The sequence below is a fragment of the Papio anubis genome, chromosome 2 (genome assembly GCF_008728515.1).
Source record: "Papio anubis isolate 15944 chromosome 2, Panubis1.0, whole genome shotgun sequence".
NCBI lineage: Eukaryota > Metazoa > Chordata > Mammalia > Primates > Cercopithecidae > Papio > Papio anubis.
The window spans coordinates 162,578,365-162,596,812 of record NC_044977.1 but is presented as its reverse complement, the minus strand read 5'-3'; the positions used below and the strand labels follow the sequence as shown (position 1 = coordinate 162,596,812).

General features: G+C 42.8%; 1 protein-coding gene across 9 annotated transcripts in view; it reads left to right on the top strand.

Annotated features, from left to right (window-relative positions):
- Positions 1-18,448, top strand: part of RFTN1 (raftlin, lipid raft linker 1) — a 202,591-nt gene that overhangs the window by 93,259 nt on the left and 90,884 nt on the right. For all 9 annotated transcript variants that reach the window (XM_017955924.3, XM_017955925.3, XM_017955926.3 and 6 more), the window contains exon 4: positions 16,279-16,387. In XM_017955924.3, the coding sequence (XP_017811413.3) occupies positions 16,279-16,387 (109 nt within the window). The remainder of the gene's footprint in view (positions 1-16,278; positions 16,388-18,448) is intronic.

Here is an 18,448-nt window from a genome sequence, read left to right as displayed (position 1 = left end):
AAGGGCAAACGCCCGTTGCTGGCAGCTGCCCCTCCTTTCTGGTGTCGTATCTTTCCTCATCAGTTTTCTCGAGCTTCCTGAGGGGTGTGGAGGATTTGATTAGCTCTCAGGGCTGCCACCGTACCCCCTGAGGAGCTGTCCAGCATCACCAAGACTACCTCAATTTATTCCTCCTATTTTCCCATCTCACTCTGGAGTGACACCCTTTTTCTGGTGTGTTGAAGTTTCAGGATTCACCGTTAATTATTGTGTTTGCACTTTCCAATCTAATATGCCAGCGTAAAGCCACATTCTCTTGGGGGAAAGAATTTTTTCCAATCCACACTCCTAAATGGCTTGCTGAGTTACTCTTATTCTCTTCCTCCAAAGCATCGGCCTTATCCTGGTGAAGAGAACGAGAGAGAGACGTGCATGGTTGGTATGAGAGCTCATTTTCCCCACTGCTGTTCTACAGCTGTCCTTGATTGACCTGTGTCTTTCCCCACACTTTTTTAAAATTTTTTTGTTTCTTCTGAGAGAATTAGCACACTAGTGATTTCCAACCTCTCCCCAGAACTATTTTGAAATGACAGAGAACAGCAAGCAGGTACCCAAACAAAAGCAAAAGCACTAAATTTCTTTGAAATTTCCTGTTAATCTTAAAACTCGGGTGAATACTTCACTACCATGAAATGTCTATATTTGTTTTTTAAATAAAATAGAGGTCTCCTCTACCCACATGTACATACAATCTTTAAATAAAAATTGACTCTCTAGAAAGATTTATTTGGTAGCATTGCAAGGTAGACTACAGGGACACTTAGACATGATTTTGAGAATCGTATGCATACAGTGTAGGAAATTTAGTTGCAAATAATTTTACTAAAGCATTTGAGTTTTCTATTTATATGTCTATCTCATATGAAATATAGGAACTCAGATTGTCTTACTTTAAATCTTTGTGGCAGTCTTGTATTGAACAGTCTATCTATTCAACTCTGTTGAATTGAAAATTGAAATTTTTTCCTCTTTGTCAATCAGAAGTAACTTAGATTTTTTTGTGTGTGTTTTTCAAGCTGAAAAAGATATAATGGGCATTACTAGTGATGGGTCCTGGATAAGACTAGTAGTAGAGTTTTACACTTTTAGATATGAATGCAGAAGTAGGTGAGATACAATGTTCAGATGCATATAAGTACATTATTAGTGATTTAAGTGTTCTTGAGATTTTGATATAATGGTTGTCTCTAAAATCTATCCAAATTTTATATTTTAAATGATTGAAAGATTGAACCATTTACAAATATGTAAATGCTATAAAAATGCTATAAGTATATGAAGATATGATAAATATGAGTACATCATTTCATTCACTTCCTATTCATCGACCATGAGTTGCAACTTAAAATGGCTACAAAGACTTTAAAAACCCAATTAGCAACTTGTATTCACATAACACCTGTTTCTGAGAGTCTGAGAGCACTTTGCTTCATTCCTGTATGTTTTCAGTATTATAATTAATTCTCACTATGTCCTCATGATGGTTGTTTTTGTTGTTAATATTTGTCATTGTGCTTTCAGCAGAGGTTTTAGACATGCACTCTTTTGTAACTGAAAGGTACCGTGATCTTCCCTCATTCCCCACTTCTTATTTTATGTCTAGGAAAACGAGGCTGAAGAAGTTCTTAATGACTTCTCAGTTCTGAAGTTTGGAGTGGGTAGTGGGAGTGTGTGGTGAGTATAGAACTCAAGTTCCATCTTGAGACTCATGGCACAGAAATACATCGTCTTTCAACTCAGAGGCCCCAGAGCTTATAGAAACATCTTCAGAGAATTCTGAGAATTTTCTGGGCTTTGTAGCATCCCCAGTCCCCATGGCTACACTGTGGGGCGAGAGGCTTTGCTAATTCCCCAGCTAGTTTCAGAATATAGGGCTACTACTGCAAACCACTTAGAGCTCCCCAGATGGCCCCATTCAGCAGGCTGGCTGGGTCTTGTCAGTTTCTGCACCAAATGATTATATGTAAATAATGGTTCTAGGATTATCAGTGTGTTTTTTTCTCTCTGCTCCCTAAAAACAAAATAAAAATGTATTTATTACGTGTCTGTTGGGTCCTCTAAGGTAGCAGTCTTTGTCAGAGAGAATGAGATGGACACAGTTCCTGCTTGCGGGGAATTTGTAATATATTGCTATAGTTTAAGTCTCCAAAATTGCTCCGTCAAGCAACCTGGATCTCTTAGGAACATAATGCCCCTTTTCTTGTAAAGAACATTTATGTGTTTGCAGGTACTTCTTCATATGATTTCTCATTTTTGATAACAGCCATCATAGCTACCATTTATTTACTGCTGTGACTGGCTGGAGTCCTTGGTCATTGCTTCATGATATACATTATCATTATTCCCAAAAGCCAAGATGAAGGAAATGAGACTCAGAGTGGTACTTGTCCAAGCCAGTGTCCACACATGTCGTGAGTGGAGAAACCAGGTTTCACATTGGCACCTGTCTTCTAATAGCATTCTTCTTTAATTGTTTAGCTCTGAGGGTTAAGGTAGGTAAGAGTAGAATTTCTCAGCCTTGGTACTATTGACATTTTTGTGTATGGGACTGTCCTGTACATTGTGGGAAATTTAGCAGACTCTCTGGTGTCTACTCACAAGATTCTACTAGCAAACCCCCCATCCCTGCGGTTGTGACAGATTCCAGACATTGCCTAATGTCTACTGATGGGCAAAACTGCCCCCATTTGAGAACCAGTGGGTTCCTTAGGGAGTAAGACGGGGAGTCTAACTTTTATTTTCTTCTAGATAGCCACTTTTGCCAAGAGCACTTACTAAGTTAACATAACGTTGCCATTGAATAAATGCCACCTTTATTATAGTTAGGATTTCTATATGTACATCCCAATCTATTCCTGATTCTTTATTGTTTCTTTGATCTACTTACTGATTTTTGTGCCAGAACCGTGTTATTTTGATAATAAATTTACAATGTATATTAACATCTAGTAGGGCACTATTCTTTTTTCTTTCTTTCTTTTTTTTAGACAGAGTCTCACTCTGTGACCAGGCTGGAGTGCAGCGGTGCAGTCTCAGCTCACTGCAACCTCTGCCTCCTAGGTTCAAGTGATTCTCCTGCCTCAGCCTCCCGAGTAGCTGGGATTACAGGCACGCGCCACCACGCCCAGCTAATTTTTTTGTATTTTTAGTAGAGACGGGGTTTCACCATGTTGGCCAGGATGGTCTCGATCTCCTGACCTCGTGATCCGCCCACATCGGCCTCCCAAAGTGCTGGGATTACAGGTGTTAGCCACCACGCCCGGCCAGGGCACTATTCTTTTTTAGGATCTTGACAACTTTTGGACATTGATTTTTCCATATAAAGCCTGAAGTAATTTTCTTCAGTTCCTGGTAACCTCTGTTGAAATTGTAGTTATATTAACATACTAATTTAAGAAGAATTTCCACCTTGTGTTTTCAAGAACGTAATGTTCAATATTATTGTTGGAGGTAAATTTTATTTCAGAACTTCATAATAATTCTGGAAAATTCTATGTACTATGTAAACAGTGGTTATTACCAAAGTGGGGTAGACATATTTAATGTTGAAGGAGAACTGAGGTGTCCATTTTTATATATTTTATTGAAAAATTAGGAAAGAGATGATGTATCATAATATTTAGCATTCAGGTTGAAGGTGGTGTCCTGGCTTGATGTGTATGTCAGAGGTCACCTGTGCTGTGTGGAGCAGGAGGGGCTGCAGAAGGGCTTGGTTCAGGGAAGCACTTTCAACTGAGATGTCAGTGAGGTGAATTAGTGGATCGCTTTTGGTAATTTTAGCTAAATTAACTCTCATGAAATATACACATGGCTTTAAAAATTTTCTGTGAAGTGATTGTAGATTGAAGAGAATACCAGTAATGTAAATGTAAAATCCTCTCTCTCTCATGCACACCTGCAGAAATGGCTACACTGACCCATCTCTCCCTGTAAGAGCTTTGTGGGACACAGTGTGAGATTAAAACACAATGTCGGGCCGGGCACGGGGGCTCACACCTGTAGTCCCAGCACTTTGGGAGACCAAGGCGGGTGGATCACGAGGTCAGGAGATCGAGACCATCCCGGCTAACACAGTGAAACCCTGTCTCTACTAAAAATACAACAAATTATCTGGGCGTGGTGGCAGGTGCCTGTAGTCCCAGCTACTCAGGAAGCTGAGACAGGAGGATGGTGTGAACCCAGTAGGTGAAGGTCGCAGTGAGCGGAGACTGTGCCACTACACTCCAGCCTGGGTGACAGAGCAAGACTCCGTCTCAAAAAAAAAAAAAAAAGAAAAGAAAAGTGGATTATAGTTCCATTATTCTTAACAATGAATCTCGTTTCAAGTGTATATTTTGCCTTGAGGTATTAGCTATTAATAGTGTGAACTCACTGTGATCATCATTATAAAATATTGCTTATTTCATCATTTCTAATGTTTACGATTTTCTGTTTTGTATGTTTTGTTTTATAACATGTGTAAGATGTTAGTACAGTGGTACTCAGGAATTTTTTTCTGGCAGGCTGTGTGATCAGAAAAATTTGGAGACAATTGATCCACTCAGCATTTGAGACTCGCTGGAACTGGTGGTTCCTGAAGCAGTCAGAATCTTGCTACTCAAAGTGTGATCCATGGACCAGCAGCATCAGCATCACCTGAGAGCTCTTAGAGATGGAGACTCTCAGGCCTACCCAGACCTGTCGAATCAGAGTCTGTTCTTTAACAAGGTTCCAGATGATTTGTACACACATTAAACTTTAAGAACAGAATTAAGCTGTGTTTTCCTGTAACACAGCCATTAGCCATGTATAGCCATTTAAATTGTTAAAATTAAGTAAGATTAAAAATTCAGTTCTTCAGTTGCACTGGCTGCATTTCAGGTGCTCAGTAGCAAAACATGGGTAGTGGCTATTTTACTGGACTGTACAGATATAGAACATTTCTCTCACCTAACTCAATTAGGGGGTATAGGTGGGATGTTTTAGAAAAGAAGAAAACAATCAGCAAAGTTTAATGTGGAACATGTGTGTTCAATGCACATAGAGAAGAGGTTTCTTGTAACCTAACTGGACAGGGCCCATGAGAGAGTCTTATGAACATCATTCCTATGTTGCTTTGCTAATTATTATCCGTGTGTTTTTTAATAATAGCAAAAAGCTATTATTGCTATTTTTGTTTGCAGATATGTGACTTTTCTGAACCAGTAAATGTCAGGCAGACTGCTTTTATTCAGTGTTCTATTTGCGTTAAAATATTATTAATTATGCGTCGCTACTAATATTAGTTCTTTCTACATCTGTCAATGTAAAGGAGGGCCTTGCAGCATCGCAGAGAAAGCAGGACCCTCCCCCAGCTCCCATTCTGTGTGGCTGCTCTCCTCTTTTCTGTAGCCCAGCTCGCTGGGGATTGAAATTCTTTCACAACTCCATTAGACAGGGAGCACCGAGGCAAAGTTTGTCTGTTTTTCTCTCGGTCTTTACAATTAACAGTGCACTCCTCGTAGTGCACAGTGGCTGATGGTTTGTCTCCCAGGGAGCCAGCCCTGACAGTAAGCAGCGAGATAGGATGATTTCTCTAGAATAAATAGCAGGATCGGATAGTTAAATGTCCCCAGTAATGTGTCCCCAGTAGGCGTGCACAGCTCCCTGAGAGAGTGTGTGGTGGGAGTATCATTTGCACATCTCCCCCGTCATGTCCAGAATATTCCCAGAGATAGCAAACTCTTTTCAACAGAAGTGCTGAATGTCTTTTGTGGAAGGGGAAGGGAATGTCGGAAGAAAGGACAGTGACTCATCTGTGGGTAAATTCTTCTCCTTCGTTGTGCTTCCTACTTCACAACTCCCCTGGGGGACCCTATACTGAGGTGTGTTATTTAAAGATTCGCTAGGATTTTTACTTGACTATTTTTAATTCAAGTAATTCTTCAGTTTTGCTGTAGTGGAAACTTTTAACTCCAACAGCCTCATTGCATTTGTGTAGATTTGGTTCATTTTGCAAAGAGGGTTCATAAAATTATGGGAAACCTTTTCCCTATTGTACTGGGAGCATCTTTGGGAAGGTTCAGGTTATTCCTCTGCCCACAACCACCACCAACTGCAGGGACAAGAAATATTGCCCTTCCATCTGCCCACTCCCTTCGACAAAAATCTCAGCACAGTTCTCATTGCTGCTGTCCTAAAATATACTTCCCCTCTTCCTGCATCATACACACTGCCGCCTGCTTCGTCTTCCCAGAATCTGTCGTAGTATCTTTCTAAGGCCACCCGTGACTCTTCTGTACTTCACAGTTAAGGCGAGTACCATCCTTTCTCACTAACTTTGTTTCCCACTATTCTGCCCCGGTCACTGCAGAGCCCACAGTCACAGACTCATTCTAACAGTGGATTCACCCACACATTCCCTAGGCTTGCTGTGACAGCCCCTGCTGAGTTACAGGCAACCCACACCTTCACACACCTTTTGCCTAACTGACCTATTTATTATTTCCATCATATAACTCATGCTTTTCTCAATCTAGGTCTTCACTAATTTCTGTTCTCAGGCCTAGAATGTCCTTTTATCCATTGTCCCATGACTAACTTCCATATAGACTCAAAGACTCAGCTCACACACACCTTGCTCCTTCAATTTTCCCCTGATCCTTGACACTGGAAATAATTGAATTCTCATAGCACTTCTGTTTATATACGGTCTATCTGGACTTGAGGGCAGGATCTAGACTTGAGAGCAGCGCCTTCAATCCCTCATATGTGGTCAGCAGCCAAGCAGGTGATGGATAGGTGAATGAATAAGTGGAGATTTTTATTGTCATTAGTTATGCATAAGTTAATGAAACTAGGAATAGCCTTCTTTTTCTTTCATTGACAAATCTCTTTCAGATCTATAGCTCAGTTCTCTCCCTAATACTTCTTTAAAAAAAAAAAACTGTTCTGATTATTCTGTCTGAGCTTGGTGTTGCTTTGGGAAACAAAATCTTAAAATTCCTTCCTGTTTCCCAGAGATAGAGAATTTGTTTCTGTCAACTGACATTTAGTATTTTTTTTTTCCTGGCTGGAGAAGTGCCTAGTAATCTGTTTGTGTTTGTCACCATTTCTTTTGATTATTTCTAAATGAAGCAAAAATAACCCATTGATGAACTGCACATTCTCTCTCCTTTTCATAATGTCCTGGGAAAAAGAAGACATCATTTAAACTGATGGTCTTTGAAGAGATCTAAGGGGTTTATGAGCTGAAATGGGATTTATTACATGTTTATTATTTAAAAGTTATGTGTATCATAGTTTTTAGTCACATACTTACTTTTTAGAAGTATAGTTTATAATAATTTTTCGACAGGCAATTGTTTTTTAGTGGCCTCATTTTAGATCTTCTCATGAGACCAAAATGCGTATTCAACTTACTACTTGGCACTTTGTCATGATTTGAGGGTTAACTGTTTTGCCCGTGACAATCACCAATATTTAAAGCACTCATAAGCAGTAGCAGTACTTGTTACAAAAATGTTATTTTAACGTCTTAGGAAAGGGTTAGGTCCCACCACTGTGAGAGCAGAGTGAGGGACTGTTTCAATGGGTCAGACAAGGCTGGGCACGGTTGCTCACGCCTGTAATCCCAGAACTTTGGGATGCCGAACTGGAGGATCACTTGAGCCCAGGAATTTGAGACCAGCCTGGGCAACATGGCAAAACCCTGTCTCTATAAAAAATATAAATATTAGCTGGGTGTGGTGGTGCACGCCTGTAGTCCCAGCTACTCAGGAGGGTGAGGTGGGAGGATTGCTTGAGCCTGGAAGGCCAAAGCTGCAGGCTTTTATATGAGAACAAAATGTCTAGATTATGTGCTGTGGTTTCAGAAAGAATCTTTCACTCATTGCCCATAGGCCTTTGAATGTGCGGCCCTCGTTTGGCCCTCTGACCCTTCCCCTGCCTGGAGAATGACTACACCACCCTTGGCAGACGCTGGGGTGGTGGTGAGTGAAGATCTCCAGGTACGTCTCTGAGTTTGCACACAGTTTTCATTACAGTTGATGTTTGTGTATGAGTAATGAGGTCAGCCTGACACAGAATAGGTGGTCTTTTAATATGTTCTGAAATAACGCTGACATCTGTGGCCAGTTGTGTTGACATTTGAATTTCTCCAGCATGTGGGCACGTAGACTCTTTGCTGTCTCCTTCCTTGCAGTTAGGAAAGGCTGATGTACAGGTGCTCAGTGTCCAAATCTACTTTCATATGTTTGTTTGACAAGCATTATTTAGTGTGTGTGTGCTTTTTTCACTTGTTCACATTCAGTTTTGGCCCAAGTTCTGGATATAAGGTGTTAAAGAAAGGAGGACTGTCTGGAATGACAGAGAAGTTCTGGAGGCCGGGTGCGGTGGCTGATGCCTGTGTTCCCAGCACTTTGGGAGACCAGCCTGGGCAACATAGGGAGAACTCATCTTTACTAAAATTCAAAAAAAAATTAGCCAGACATTGTAGCATGTGCCTGTAGTCCCACCTACTTGCGGGGCTGAGGTGGGAGGATTGCTTGAGCCCAGGAAGTTGAGGCTGCAGTGAGCCCTTGATCATGCCACTACACTTCAGCCTAGGCAACAGAGTGAGACCCTGTCTCAAAAAAGAAAGAAAGAAAAACAAGTTCTGGAAATGGATAGTGATGGCGGTTGCACAACATTGCGAATGTACTTAATGCCACTGAATTGTACACTTAAAAATGATTAAAATGGTAAATGTTATGTGATGTGTATTCTACCAAAATAAAAAAAATTTAAAAAGTAAGGAAAGCAAGAAGTTGGAAGTAGTTTTGAGTTTTTCTAACCAGAGGAAGCACAGACCCCATTCTTCTATTTCATTATCCCTGGTCTTTTTCCTTGAAGGTTTATTTTCCTCTTAGAATACAAGAGTCCACATTACTCATCTCTATAAGTCATTCTGTCTATTTTTCCCTTTTCCATGGACTTGTTCAGTTATGTCCCAAGGAAAATGTCTAGGAGAGTGGCAGATACAACATACCCTGCCTAGGAATAAGTTGAGATGTAACAGAAAAGTTGCAAAGGTATTACAGAGAATTCTCATATGCACTTCCCCACGTTTCCCACCACTGTTAGTATCTTACATTACCATACTATGTTTGTGAAACTAAGAAATTGACATTGGTACTTCACTATTAATTAAACTGTAGATTTTTATCATTTTTCTGTTAATGTCCTTTTTCAGTTCTAGGATCCAATCCAGGGTACTACACTGCATTTAGTTGTCATGTTGTGATGGCTTTTTAAAACTTAATGGGGCTCAGATGTCTTAGTGGCTTCTCCATTGCCTCCAGCAATCAGAACAACTCTGCTTATGTGCATTGTTAAAACTGTGTTGCTACACTGTAAAGATCTGAGTTCATTTTGTCTTATTCATTCTTGATTTTCAGGAAATCACATCTCTGCCCATAGTATCTTTTTATTCTCACTTCTTTCAGAAAATTCCTTTGGAATGGTGAAGTAGAGCCTCTCAAATCTCCAGTGCTCTGTATAAGAGGGGGTCCCAAGATGTGAGATGGGTCAGAGCTCTTTTTAGTTCATTTTTCCCCAGGCCGTTTCTGAGAAATGACTCAGCAGCAAGATGATGATTTTTTTTTCATGGAGCCAAGCTATTCTGAACCCAAATCAACATTTAAATTTGACAATCTGCCCAATTTATATGATTATCTGCTAGATAATCATATAAACAGATTAACAGATTTCTTCACACCTATTTGCACAGGGTATATGAAATCCAGTTTTTCTCTTGGGATTTCAAGAGGATAAGGAAATTGGAGAGAAGATTATACATTTGTTAATTGAGGAAATTGACAGGATGTCTCATACCCTTCTCCTTGACTTGCTCCCTTGATTTAACTTCCAGAAAAACAAACATGTTCTCTTGGTTTTCTTCCTTCTTCCCTGGTTATTCTTTCTTTAGCTCCTTGGCTGTTTTATCCTCTTTTTTCCCCATCCTCTTCATGGTGGAGGGTCCCAAAATTAAATTCTTAACCCTTCTCTCGCTACATTAATGGAGATCTCATCTAGCCTCATGCTTTAAGTAATACCCGGAGGCTGATGACTCCCAAATTTATATCTCTAGCTGCCTTTCCTGCAGTCCAGACTGTTCTCCTGCCATTCAGACTTGAGTATATATATTCAAGTATATATATATACACTCAACCGTCTACCACACATCTCAACTTGGATGTCTTCTGGATATGTCATATTCAACATATCTGAAACTTGAATTATCTTTCTTCCCCCACTAAGCCTGTGCCACCCAACCCTTCCCCATCATAGTTCTGGCAAAGTCATCCATTCTCCCAGTTGCTAAGGCAAAGATCCTTGGAGTCATCTTTATCTGCTTTCCTCCTTCCACACCCCACAACCTGTTCGTATGAAAATCTTGAAGGTTTTACCTTGGAAATATAACTGGAACCCAGCATTTCTCACTGCTGCTAGGACACTGTTGCCAACCCAGTCTAAGCCACCATCATCTCCTGCCTGGACCACTTAGAGGGGCTCCTGGCTGCCCCTTACAGCCAGAGAGATCCTTTTTAAAATTCACCATATCATGTCACTTCTCTGTTCCATACCCTCCATGGACTTCCTCTGTCCTTCTGAGTAAAAGCCACTGTCTTCACCATGGCCTGAATGTCTATACTATCCAGCTCCCCTGAGGCTCTCCAACTGTGTCTTCCTCCCTGCGCCCTTCTGCACTGAGCCCCAGCCACAGGGCTTCCCTGCATGACCTCAGCTTAGGGCCTTTGCATGGGCTGTTGTTCCCTCTGCCTGGAGAGCTCATGCACTGGATATTACCATGGTCCAGTCCCTTGCCTCCTGGAAGTCTTTATTCCACATTTCACCTCTTCAGTGCAGCTATCCTGACCACCCTCATTAAAACCACAACTGTCTCCCTGCTGCCCCTGCCATTTACCTTACCCTGCTCTCTTTCTTTTTTCCTTTCCTTTTCTTTCTTCTTTTTCTTTCTTTCTTTCCTTTTCTTTTCTTTCTTCTTTTTCTTTCTTTGTTATGGGGTCTCACTCTGTTGCTCAGGCTGGAGTGCAATGGTGCGATCTTGGCTCACTACAACCTCCACCTGCCAGGTTTAAGCAATTCTGTCTCAGCCTCCCAAGTAACTGGGATTACAGACATGCACCACCATGCCTGGCTAATTTTTGTATTTTTAGTAGAGACAGTGTTTTGCCATGTTGGCCAGTCTGGGCTCTAACCCCTGACCTCAGATGATCCTCCCACCTCGGCCTCCCGAAGTGCTAGGATTACTGGCATGAGCAACCGTGCCCAGCCCTTTTCTTTTTTTTTTTCCAAGACTTCCCACCATTGGGTATACTCTGTTAGGTGCTCATGCATGTCTGTTGCTTATTGTCTTTCTCCTCCTATTAGATTGTTAGCTCCATGAAGGCAGAGATTTTGTTTCTTCTATCTATTGATGAATGCTAAAGTATAGTACCTGACACAGTAGTAGTTTGGTCCATATTTAATGAATGAATGAGTAATTATGAACTGTGAAATGTGCTAGGAAGGAAAAGTAAGAACACAATTATAGATGATCATAATAGATCCGTAGCAGGTAGGATTTGTTGAGCCTGGATGTTGTACCTCTGTGCTAAGGGCTTTGCTTCTTTTTGTCCTATTTAATCCTTACAGCAATGTTAAGAGATAGCTCCGTATAATATCCCATTCAATAGTGAAAGAAACTGAAGCACAGAAAGTTTAATTGCCCAAAGGCTCCCAGCTGGTGTATTACCTACCTCTAGTTAGCTCTAGCACCAGTAGCCTCTAACTAGTAAATCTGTTGGAATTTACCAAGTTGGGGATGGTGAGTGATGGGGAAGCATATTTTATTATTAGTCATGCTCTCCTCAGAGTGTCTTTATTGAATTGGACAGTGCTTACTGTTAATTTCCAGATAAAGTAGGCTGGGGGGGGGGGGGGGGGGGCTTTTGCTGTTAGTCAGCCCTGCGTTCATCCCCCAGAAATGCATTCTGTGTTTTCTTTTTCTTACTGTTTAAAATCAGATATCTCTGTCCTTTCCAAAAGGGGAAGCCATCTGGACTTCTGTCCAGGGGAAGTTGGGTGGTTTCCCATATTCTCTTCCAGGATGATACAATGACGTGGCCCTTTGGGGAGCATACCTGGTATTTCCACTACCCCATAGGAAGGTGGCAATGCCTGCTCAGCCGGGAGTTTCAGGTTAATGCTTCTTTCATAGAGACTAGATTGATAGCAGAATATTTATTCCTTTGTCCTGTGGTATCTTGGACAACCAGGCCACAGCCCCTGGAAGTCACTTCTAGGACATGTCCACTTCTGTCTCCCAGGGTGGTCCCTGCCCTCAGGGACACAGAACACGCCTCACCTGATGGAGGCTGCTGTCAGATGTCTGGCTGAATTTTGTGGGTTTGGGCCTAGTCCTGGCCACCAGTGGGTGGCCTGTTCTAAGCATGAAACTGCCATGTCTTCCTCCCCAGGAACTGTATTTGTTTTCTTTTTTCTTTTTTTTTTTTTTTTTGGTGTTCGTTTTCCATGCTCTGCAATAAATTATAACGAATTTCATGGTTCAAAATGGTACATATTTATTATCATATGGTTTCTGTAGCTTATCAGGGTTCTTTGCTTCAGGATTTTATCAGGCTGTAATATCAGTGTTGGCTGGGGCTGCAGTCTCATCAGAGACTCAACTGAGGAAAGCCCCACTTCCAGTCTCCCTCAGTTTGTTGGCAGGATTCATCTCCTTGTAGTTGTAGGACTGGGATCTCTGTTTTCTTGCAGCTGTTAGCCAGGGGCTATCCGTAGTTTCTTGCCATGTGGCTCTCTCCTTCTTCCTGACAGCTTTCTTCTTCAAAGCCAGTAAGGGATTCTCTAGCTCAGAGGGAGTCATATAACATAATGCCATGACAGGAGCGACATCCATCACCTTTACCATGTTTTACTGAGTAGACGCAAGTCACAGGCCCTGCCCCCACTCAAAGGGCTGGATTGCCCAAAAGTGTGAACACCAGGAGGTGGGGATTTTGGGGAGGGTCATCTTAGGGTGTATTTGCCACAGCAACCATGGTCTTCCCACCACCTCACTTCCCCACCTCCAGTGCTGAGAAGCCCAGAAACTCCCTCTGGCAGCCCTAAAGGACTTTGCTAGTGGATTTAATGCTGTTTTTCATAGGATTAGTGGCAAGGAGAGAGTTTCTGTGTGACTGTGCCTTCTGCCTTCAGCTCCTCCTCTGTGAGGCCACAGCTGCACCATCACAGAGTGCTCACTTCAAGGCTTGGCAGCCAGCATCTGTCCTCGAGGGGTTTAGGGATCTTTCCCCCTTCCTGTCCCTTTCAGTCATTCTTCATTGAGGAGCTAATTCTCAAAGGCAGGGGAATGCCTATTACTTGCTCACCTATTCCCCAATATGCATGAGCTTTGCTTTTCTAAGAAACCATAGGCTGAGATGTAATTTTCCATGGTTCATCTAAACAATTTGTAATGCCTATTTTTCTTGATCTTCTGTGCTCCTTTCAGTTCAAATGTAACTGTTAATTATTTGATTAAATGAACCAGAGCTTCGTTTCTTGTTATAGAACTTCTTGTTCCAGAACCAAAGATGGTACTTATTAGATTCTATGCTAAAGATGATTCCCTAGAATCGATCTGGGCTGTGAGTTGCTTACAGACAGACTTGTCTTCCTTTTGTTCATCCTATGAACGTTGTACTTAATGGACACAGCATTGACTTGGTCTTTTCGTTTGAAAAGTTTTTTAGTCTATGCGTTTGAAATCTCAATGGATATTTCTAAATAACCTCATATAGACTGACATTAGTTTCCATGTAACAGAGCAGCTGGATTTTAGATTTTAGAACCCCCTTCCCTCATCCTGATTTTTGTTGTTTGAGACCTCACATGATACGTATGACAGTGTGTCTTGACCAAGTCTTCTTTTTCAAAAGTCTGGAATCATCTGCCTTAGTTCCTCTTAATAGGTCTTTTGTTTAGGGAGGAAATTAAAACATGAGTCTAGTCTCTGACCAAGTATTAAGGCAAAAAGGTTAGGGTTCAGAATTGGTTTATTCTTTTGGAATTAGTTTGTCCCAGATTGAAATCAGTTTATTCTTTTACATTTTGAATGTGTGCACCACAGTGCCCTACCTTTGGAAGGGTATGTTAGAAGGAAAAATAAAAATAAGCTACTGAAGTTTGCTTATCAAATCACAGTGGCACACTTGGGGAAAACCAAATCCTCTTTCATTTTTTTCACTTTTAAATTTAAGGTGAATCATACACAGATGGTTAATGGTAGCCTAATTGCTTTTAATGCTATATAAGAATCTTAGAAATTCATTTAAAATGTTACAGCACAGCCGGGCGCGGTGGCTCACGCCTGTAATCCCAGCACTTTGGGAGGCCGAGACGGGCGGATCACGAGGTCAGGAGATCGAGACCATCCTGGCTAACACGGTGAAACCCCGTCTCTACTAAAAATGCAAAAAATTAGCCGGGCGAGGCGGCGGGCGCCTGTAGTCGCAGCTACTCGGGAGGCTGAGGCAGGAGAATGGCGTGAACCCGGGAGGCGGAGCTTGCAGTGAGCCGAGATCGCGCCACTGCACTCCAGCCTGGGCGACTAAGCGAGTCTCTGTCTCAAAAAAAAAAAAAAAAAAATGTTACAGCAAATACACAGTTAGAAACTGGTGAGATGCATGTACCTCAGGAGTTCAGTGTGGAAGCACCTGCTGTATGGATTTTCTGGACAGTCCTGCCCTCACAGGGGCTGCAGGGGCCCCTCTTCGGTAGAGCAGCCTCATACGTGGGCCAGGAGGGCTCTGCTTCCACCTCCACCAGTGCGGATGAGCTGTGTACATGATGAGCCCTGGACAAGGAGCTGGGAACCTTGGTCTCTAATTCCCACTCCTCAATACCACAAGCCACCTAGGAGAGAGAGCACATTCTGCCAGCCCGTAGCTGCAGTACCACTCTTGTTGCCCTATGCCTGGCTGGGCCAAGGAATCCCCTTCAATTTCTGACAACCACGTGGCTTCCGCTAGAGTGTCGTACAGGAGCCCTGCCTGTGAATGGCTGTGAAGTGGTGGAATTTCCTCCTGGTGAGCTCTTGCTGCTAGCTGTCCTGAATGGGTGCAGTTCTGAACTGTGCTGTATTACAGGGATGTCTGTGTGGTGGTGCTTTGGAAGGCAGTCCGTGTGTGCAGAGATGGCAGGGTGTGCTGGGAAGCCTCTCCTTTGACAGCAAGACCGCAGGCCTTCACCTCAGACAGCCCTTTACACCCACACTGTTTTCCCAGAATTTCTTTTAGTTGCTTGGTAGTCTTTCTTTAATGCATCTTTAATTTCGATAGATTTCATCAAATTGCCCTTTAAAGGGGTTGAACCCTTTTAAAGTCTTTTTAAAATTAATTTTTAATTTTCTAAGTGATATAGGAATATATCCTTTTCATTTAAAAATGAAAAAAATTAGGGATTATGGCTAAAGTCACTTTTGATCACCACCCCCACATCCATACCATAATCACCTAGCCCCAGTTCCCACATAAGCCTTCCCCATTCCCCAGGGGTACCTGCTATTATTGGTTTGGTGTATGTCTTGCTTGTTCTTTTTCTGTGCCCTGGCAGATATAAACCAATGGGAAATAGACATTACTGGAGTGAGCGTTTGTATGTGTGTGTATGTGTGTGTGTGTAACATGTAAGCTGTATTGTACCAAACCCATCATTCTATAATGATGTGTTTTACACGATGCTGCATCTTGGAGGTCTTTCTATGATGTGGATCTGTATATATTAATTGAGTAGTTTCCATAAACTATTTTTCATCAGTGCCTTTTTGGCATTACTTTCAGGAAAGAATTTGGGGCTTCATTAAAGACCCAGTGATTCTTTTTTAAAAAAAAATAATATGCATCTGGGCACAGTGACTCACGTCTGTAATCCCAGCACTTTGGGAGGCCAAGGCGGGCGGATCACCTGAGGTCAGGAGTTCCAGACCAGCCTGTCCAACATGGTGAAACCCCATCTCTCCTAAAAATACAAAAATTAGCCGGGCGTGGTAGTGGGTGCCTGTAATCCCAGCTATTCCGGAGGCTGAGGCAGGAGAATTGCTTGAACCCGGGAGGTGGGGGTTGCAGTGAGCCAAGATCGCATCATTGCATTCCAGCCTGGGTGACAAGAGTGAGACTGTCTCCAAATTATGCAAGATATTAATCTGTTTGTGTGTGTGCTTTTCTTTCTCTTCAGATCTCAGAAGAGTGATCTTCACAATGAAGGCTATATCTTGGAATTAGATTGCTGTTCCTCCTTAGACCACCTGACAGACCAGAAACTCATCCCAGAGTTCATTAAGAAGGTGAGCGCTGCAGTCAGGGTACCGTTGAAGAGGTTTGCGGTGTTCACCTGAGTGAACAGGCAGGGAGCTGGCTTAGGGCAGAGGCCATGCAAAAGCTGTGACCTAAACCTTGGGCAGCCCCACAGGGGAGCAGCCGTCTCCAGAGCGGACTCTGGAACAAGATGGCTAACCCCTCCTCCCCAGGCATGCAGGAGCCTGGGTCCTGTCTTTCCCAGCTGGAGTGGGGTTAACAGCTGACAGAGCTGCAGGCCAGCGCCAGGCCTCCTTTCAAACCCTCAAGGTGATGTGACTTCCCAGACCCCACCTTCCTTTTATCTGTGGGTCTTCATTGCTGCAAGCCCCCTTCCCTTCCTAGTGTGGGAGCATGCCAGAGTCCTGGGCCACCCACATTCGATCGTACCAGGGAAAACTGCCTAGTTGTAGGGAATTCGTATCTGCCCAGAAATATGTCTGGTTTTGAACTTTCTTCATGCCATATGAGGTTTTGTGCCCAACCGTAGGGTCTACTTGAGTTTTAATAGGACATTTACTACAGAAGGAATATCCCAGCCCCAAACTGGGGCCGAGTTCACTGCTTGATGCTTATCTTGTTCTTTCTTACCCAGTGTTCCCTAGTAATTGACAATTCCCCACCCCATACAGGTGATTGTGATTTGAGGTCCAATCAGCCAATTAGGGAATTTGTTAATAAATATTGTCAGCTGTCAGCTTTGGGCCAGGAATAGTACCAGATGCTGGGATACAGAGACTAAAACAGCCGAACTAGTGAGTTTTACCAGCGGGAAGTGGCCGGAGCTGAGGAGCAAGGGGATCCAGAAGGTACCTGAAGCCGAGATGGGAAGGATGACGGGGTGTCTTTTGGGATGCGGCTGTGCTCGGGCAGGCTGGGGAGCCCTCCAAACAGGGAACAGTGTACATGAGGGCCTGAGGCAGGAGGGAGCGAGAGGAATCAAAAGAACACCGGGGGAGAGTGAGGGTCGGGAGAAGAGGCCAGAGACAGCTGGGACTGGACTGTAAAGGCAGCGGGAAGGCGTTGAGAGGAATTTTGTAGAACAGTGAAATGATTAGGTTGTCCCTTTAAAGGAGATTTGTTTCCCTGCTGCCACCCTCCCTTCAACATGTATTGAGTGTTCAGGCTCCGGGGACTCTGGGAGTAGCCACTCATGTATGGCTCATGTGTAGGTCTATGGGCCATAGACCAGGAGCCAGATGATCTCTGAGGTCAGAATTTCTGGTAATTTTATGAGGATGAGGGAGGCTCTTTCTACTCTGGTAGAATTCAGATTATTATTTAAGAAATGGGGGGTGGGGCAAGTAGCTTTTGTTCACATATGCATAAGCCTGAGAACACAAGTGTTTTTATAACTGATGTAGCTTTCTATAGAAATAGAGCCATCTTTGTTTGGATTGCTGCAAATAATCAACTTGTATAGGGACATCCTAGAGATAGAATTTACCCTATGATCTGAATACCAGGAAAAACTCATTTTAGAAATGGTTTTGTAATTAAGACTCAGATACTTGGAATATTCGAGGGGTTAGCGGGTAAAAGGAAGGCGTGAGGCGCTGCCCTCTCTCAAATATGCTCTTTAAAAACATGTGATTTGAGGCTGGGCACAGTGGCTTAGCCTGTAATCCCAACACTTTGGGAGGCTGAGACAAAAGGATTGCTTGAGGCCAGGAGTTTGAGATTAGACTGGGCAACATAGTGAGACCCCCCCATCTCTGCAAAAAAAGAAAAAAAAGTCTTTTTAAAAAGCCGAGCATGGTGGTGCTTGACTATATTCCTAGCTACTCTAGAGGCTAGGAGAGGCGGGAGAATTGCTTGAGCCCAGAAGTTTGAGACCACAGTGAGCTATGATTGCACCACTGCACTCCAGCCTGGGTGACAGAGTAAGACCCAGTCTCTTAAAAGAAAGAAAACATATGAGTTGATATGAGTTGGTGACTTTGTCTTAACCAAATTAGGGCATTGCATGACTGACCCATTGAGACAGTCGTCCTGTCTCAGTTCTTCAGGAAACAGCCCGATTTGCGGGCTACTGGGGTATCGTTTCTGTA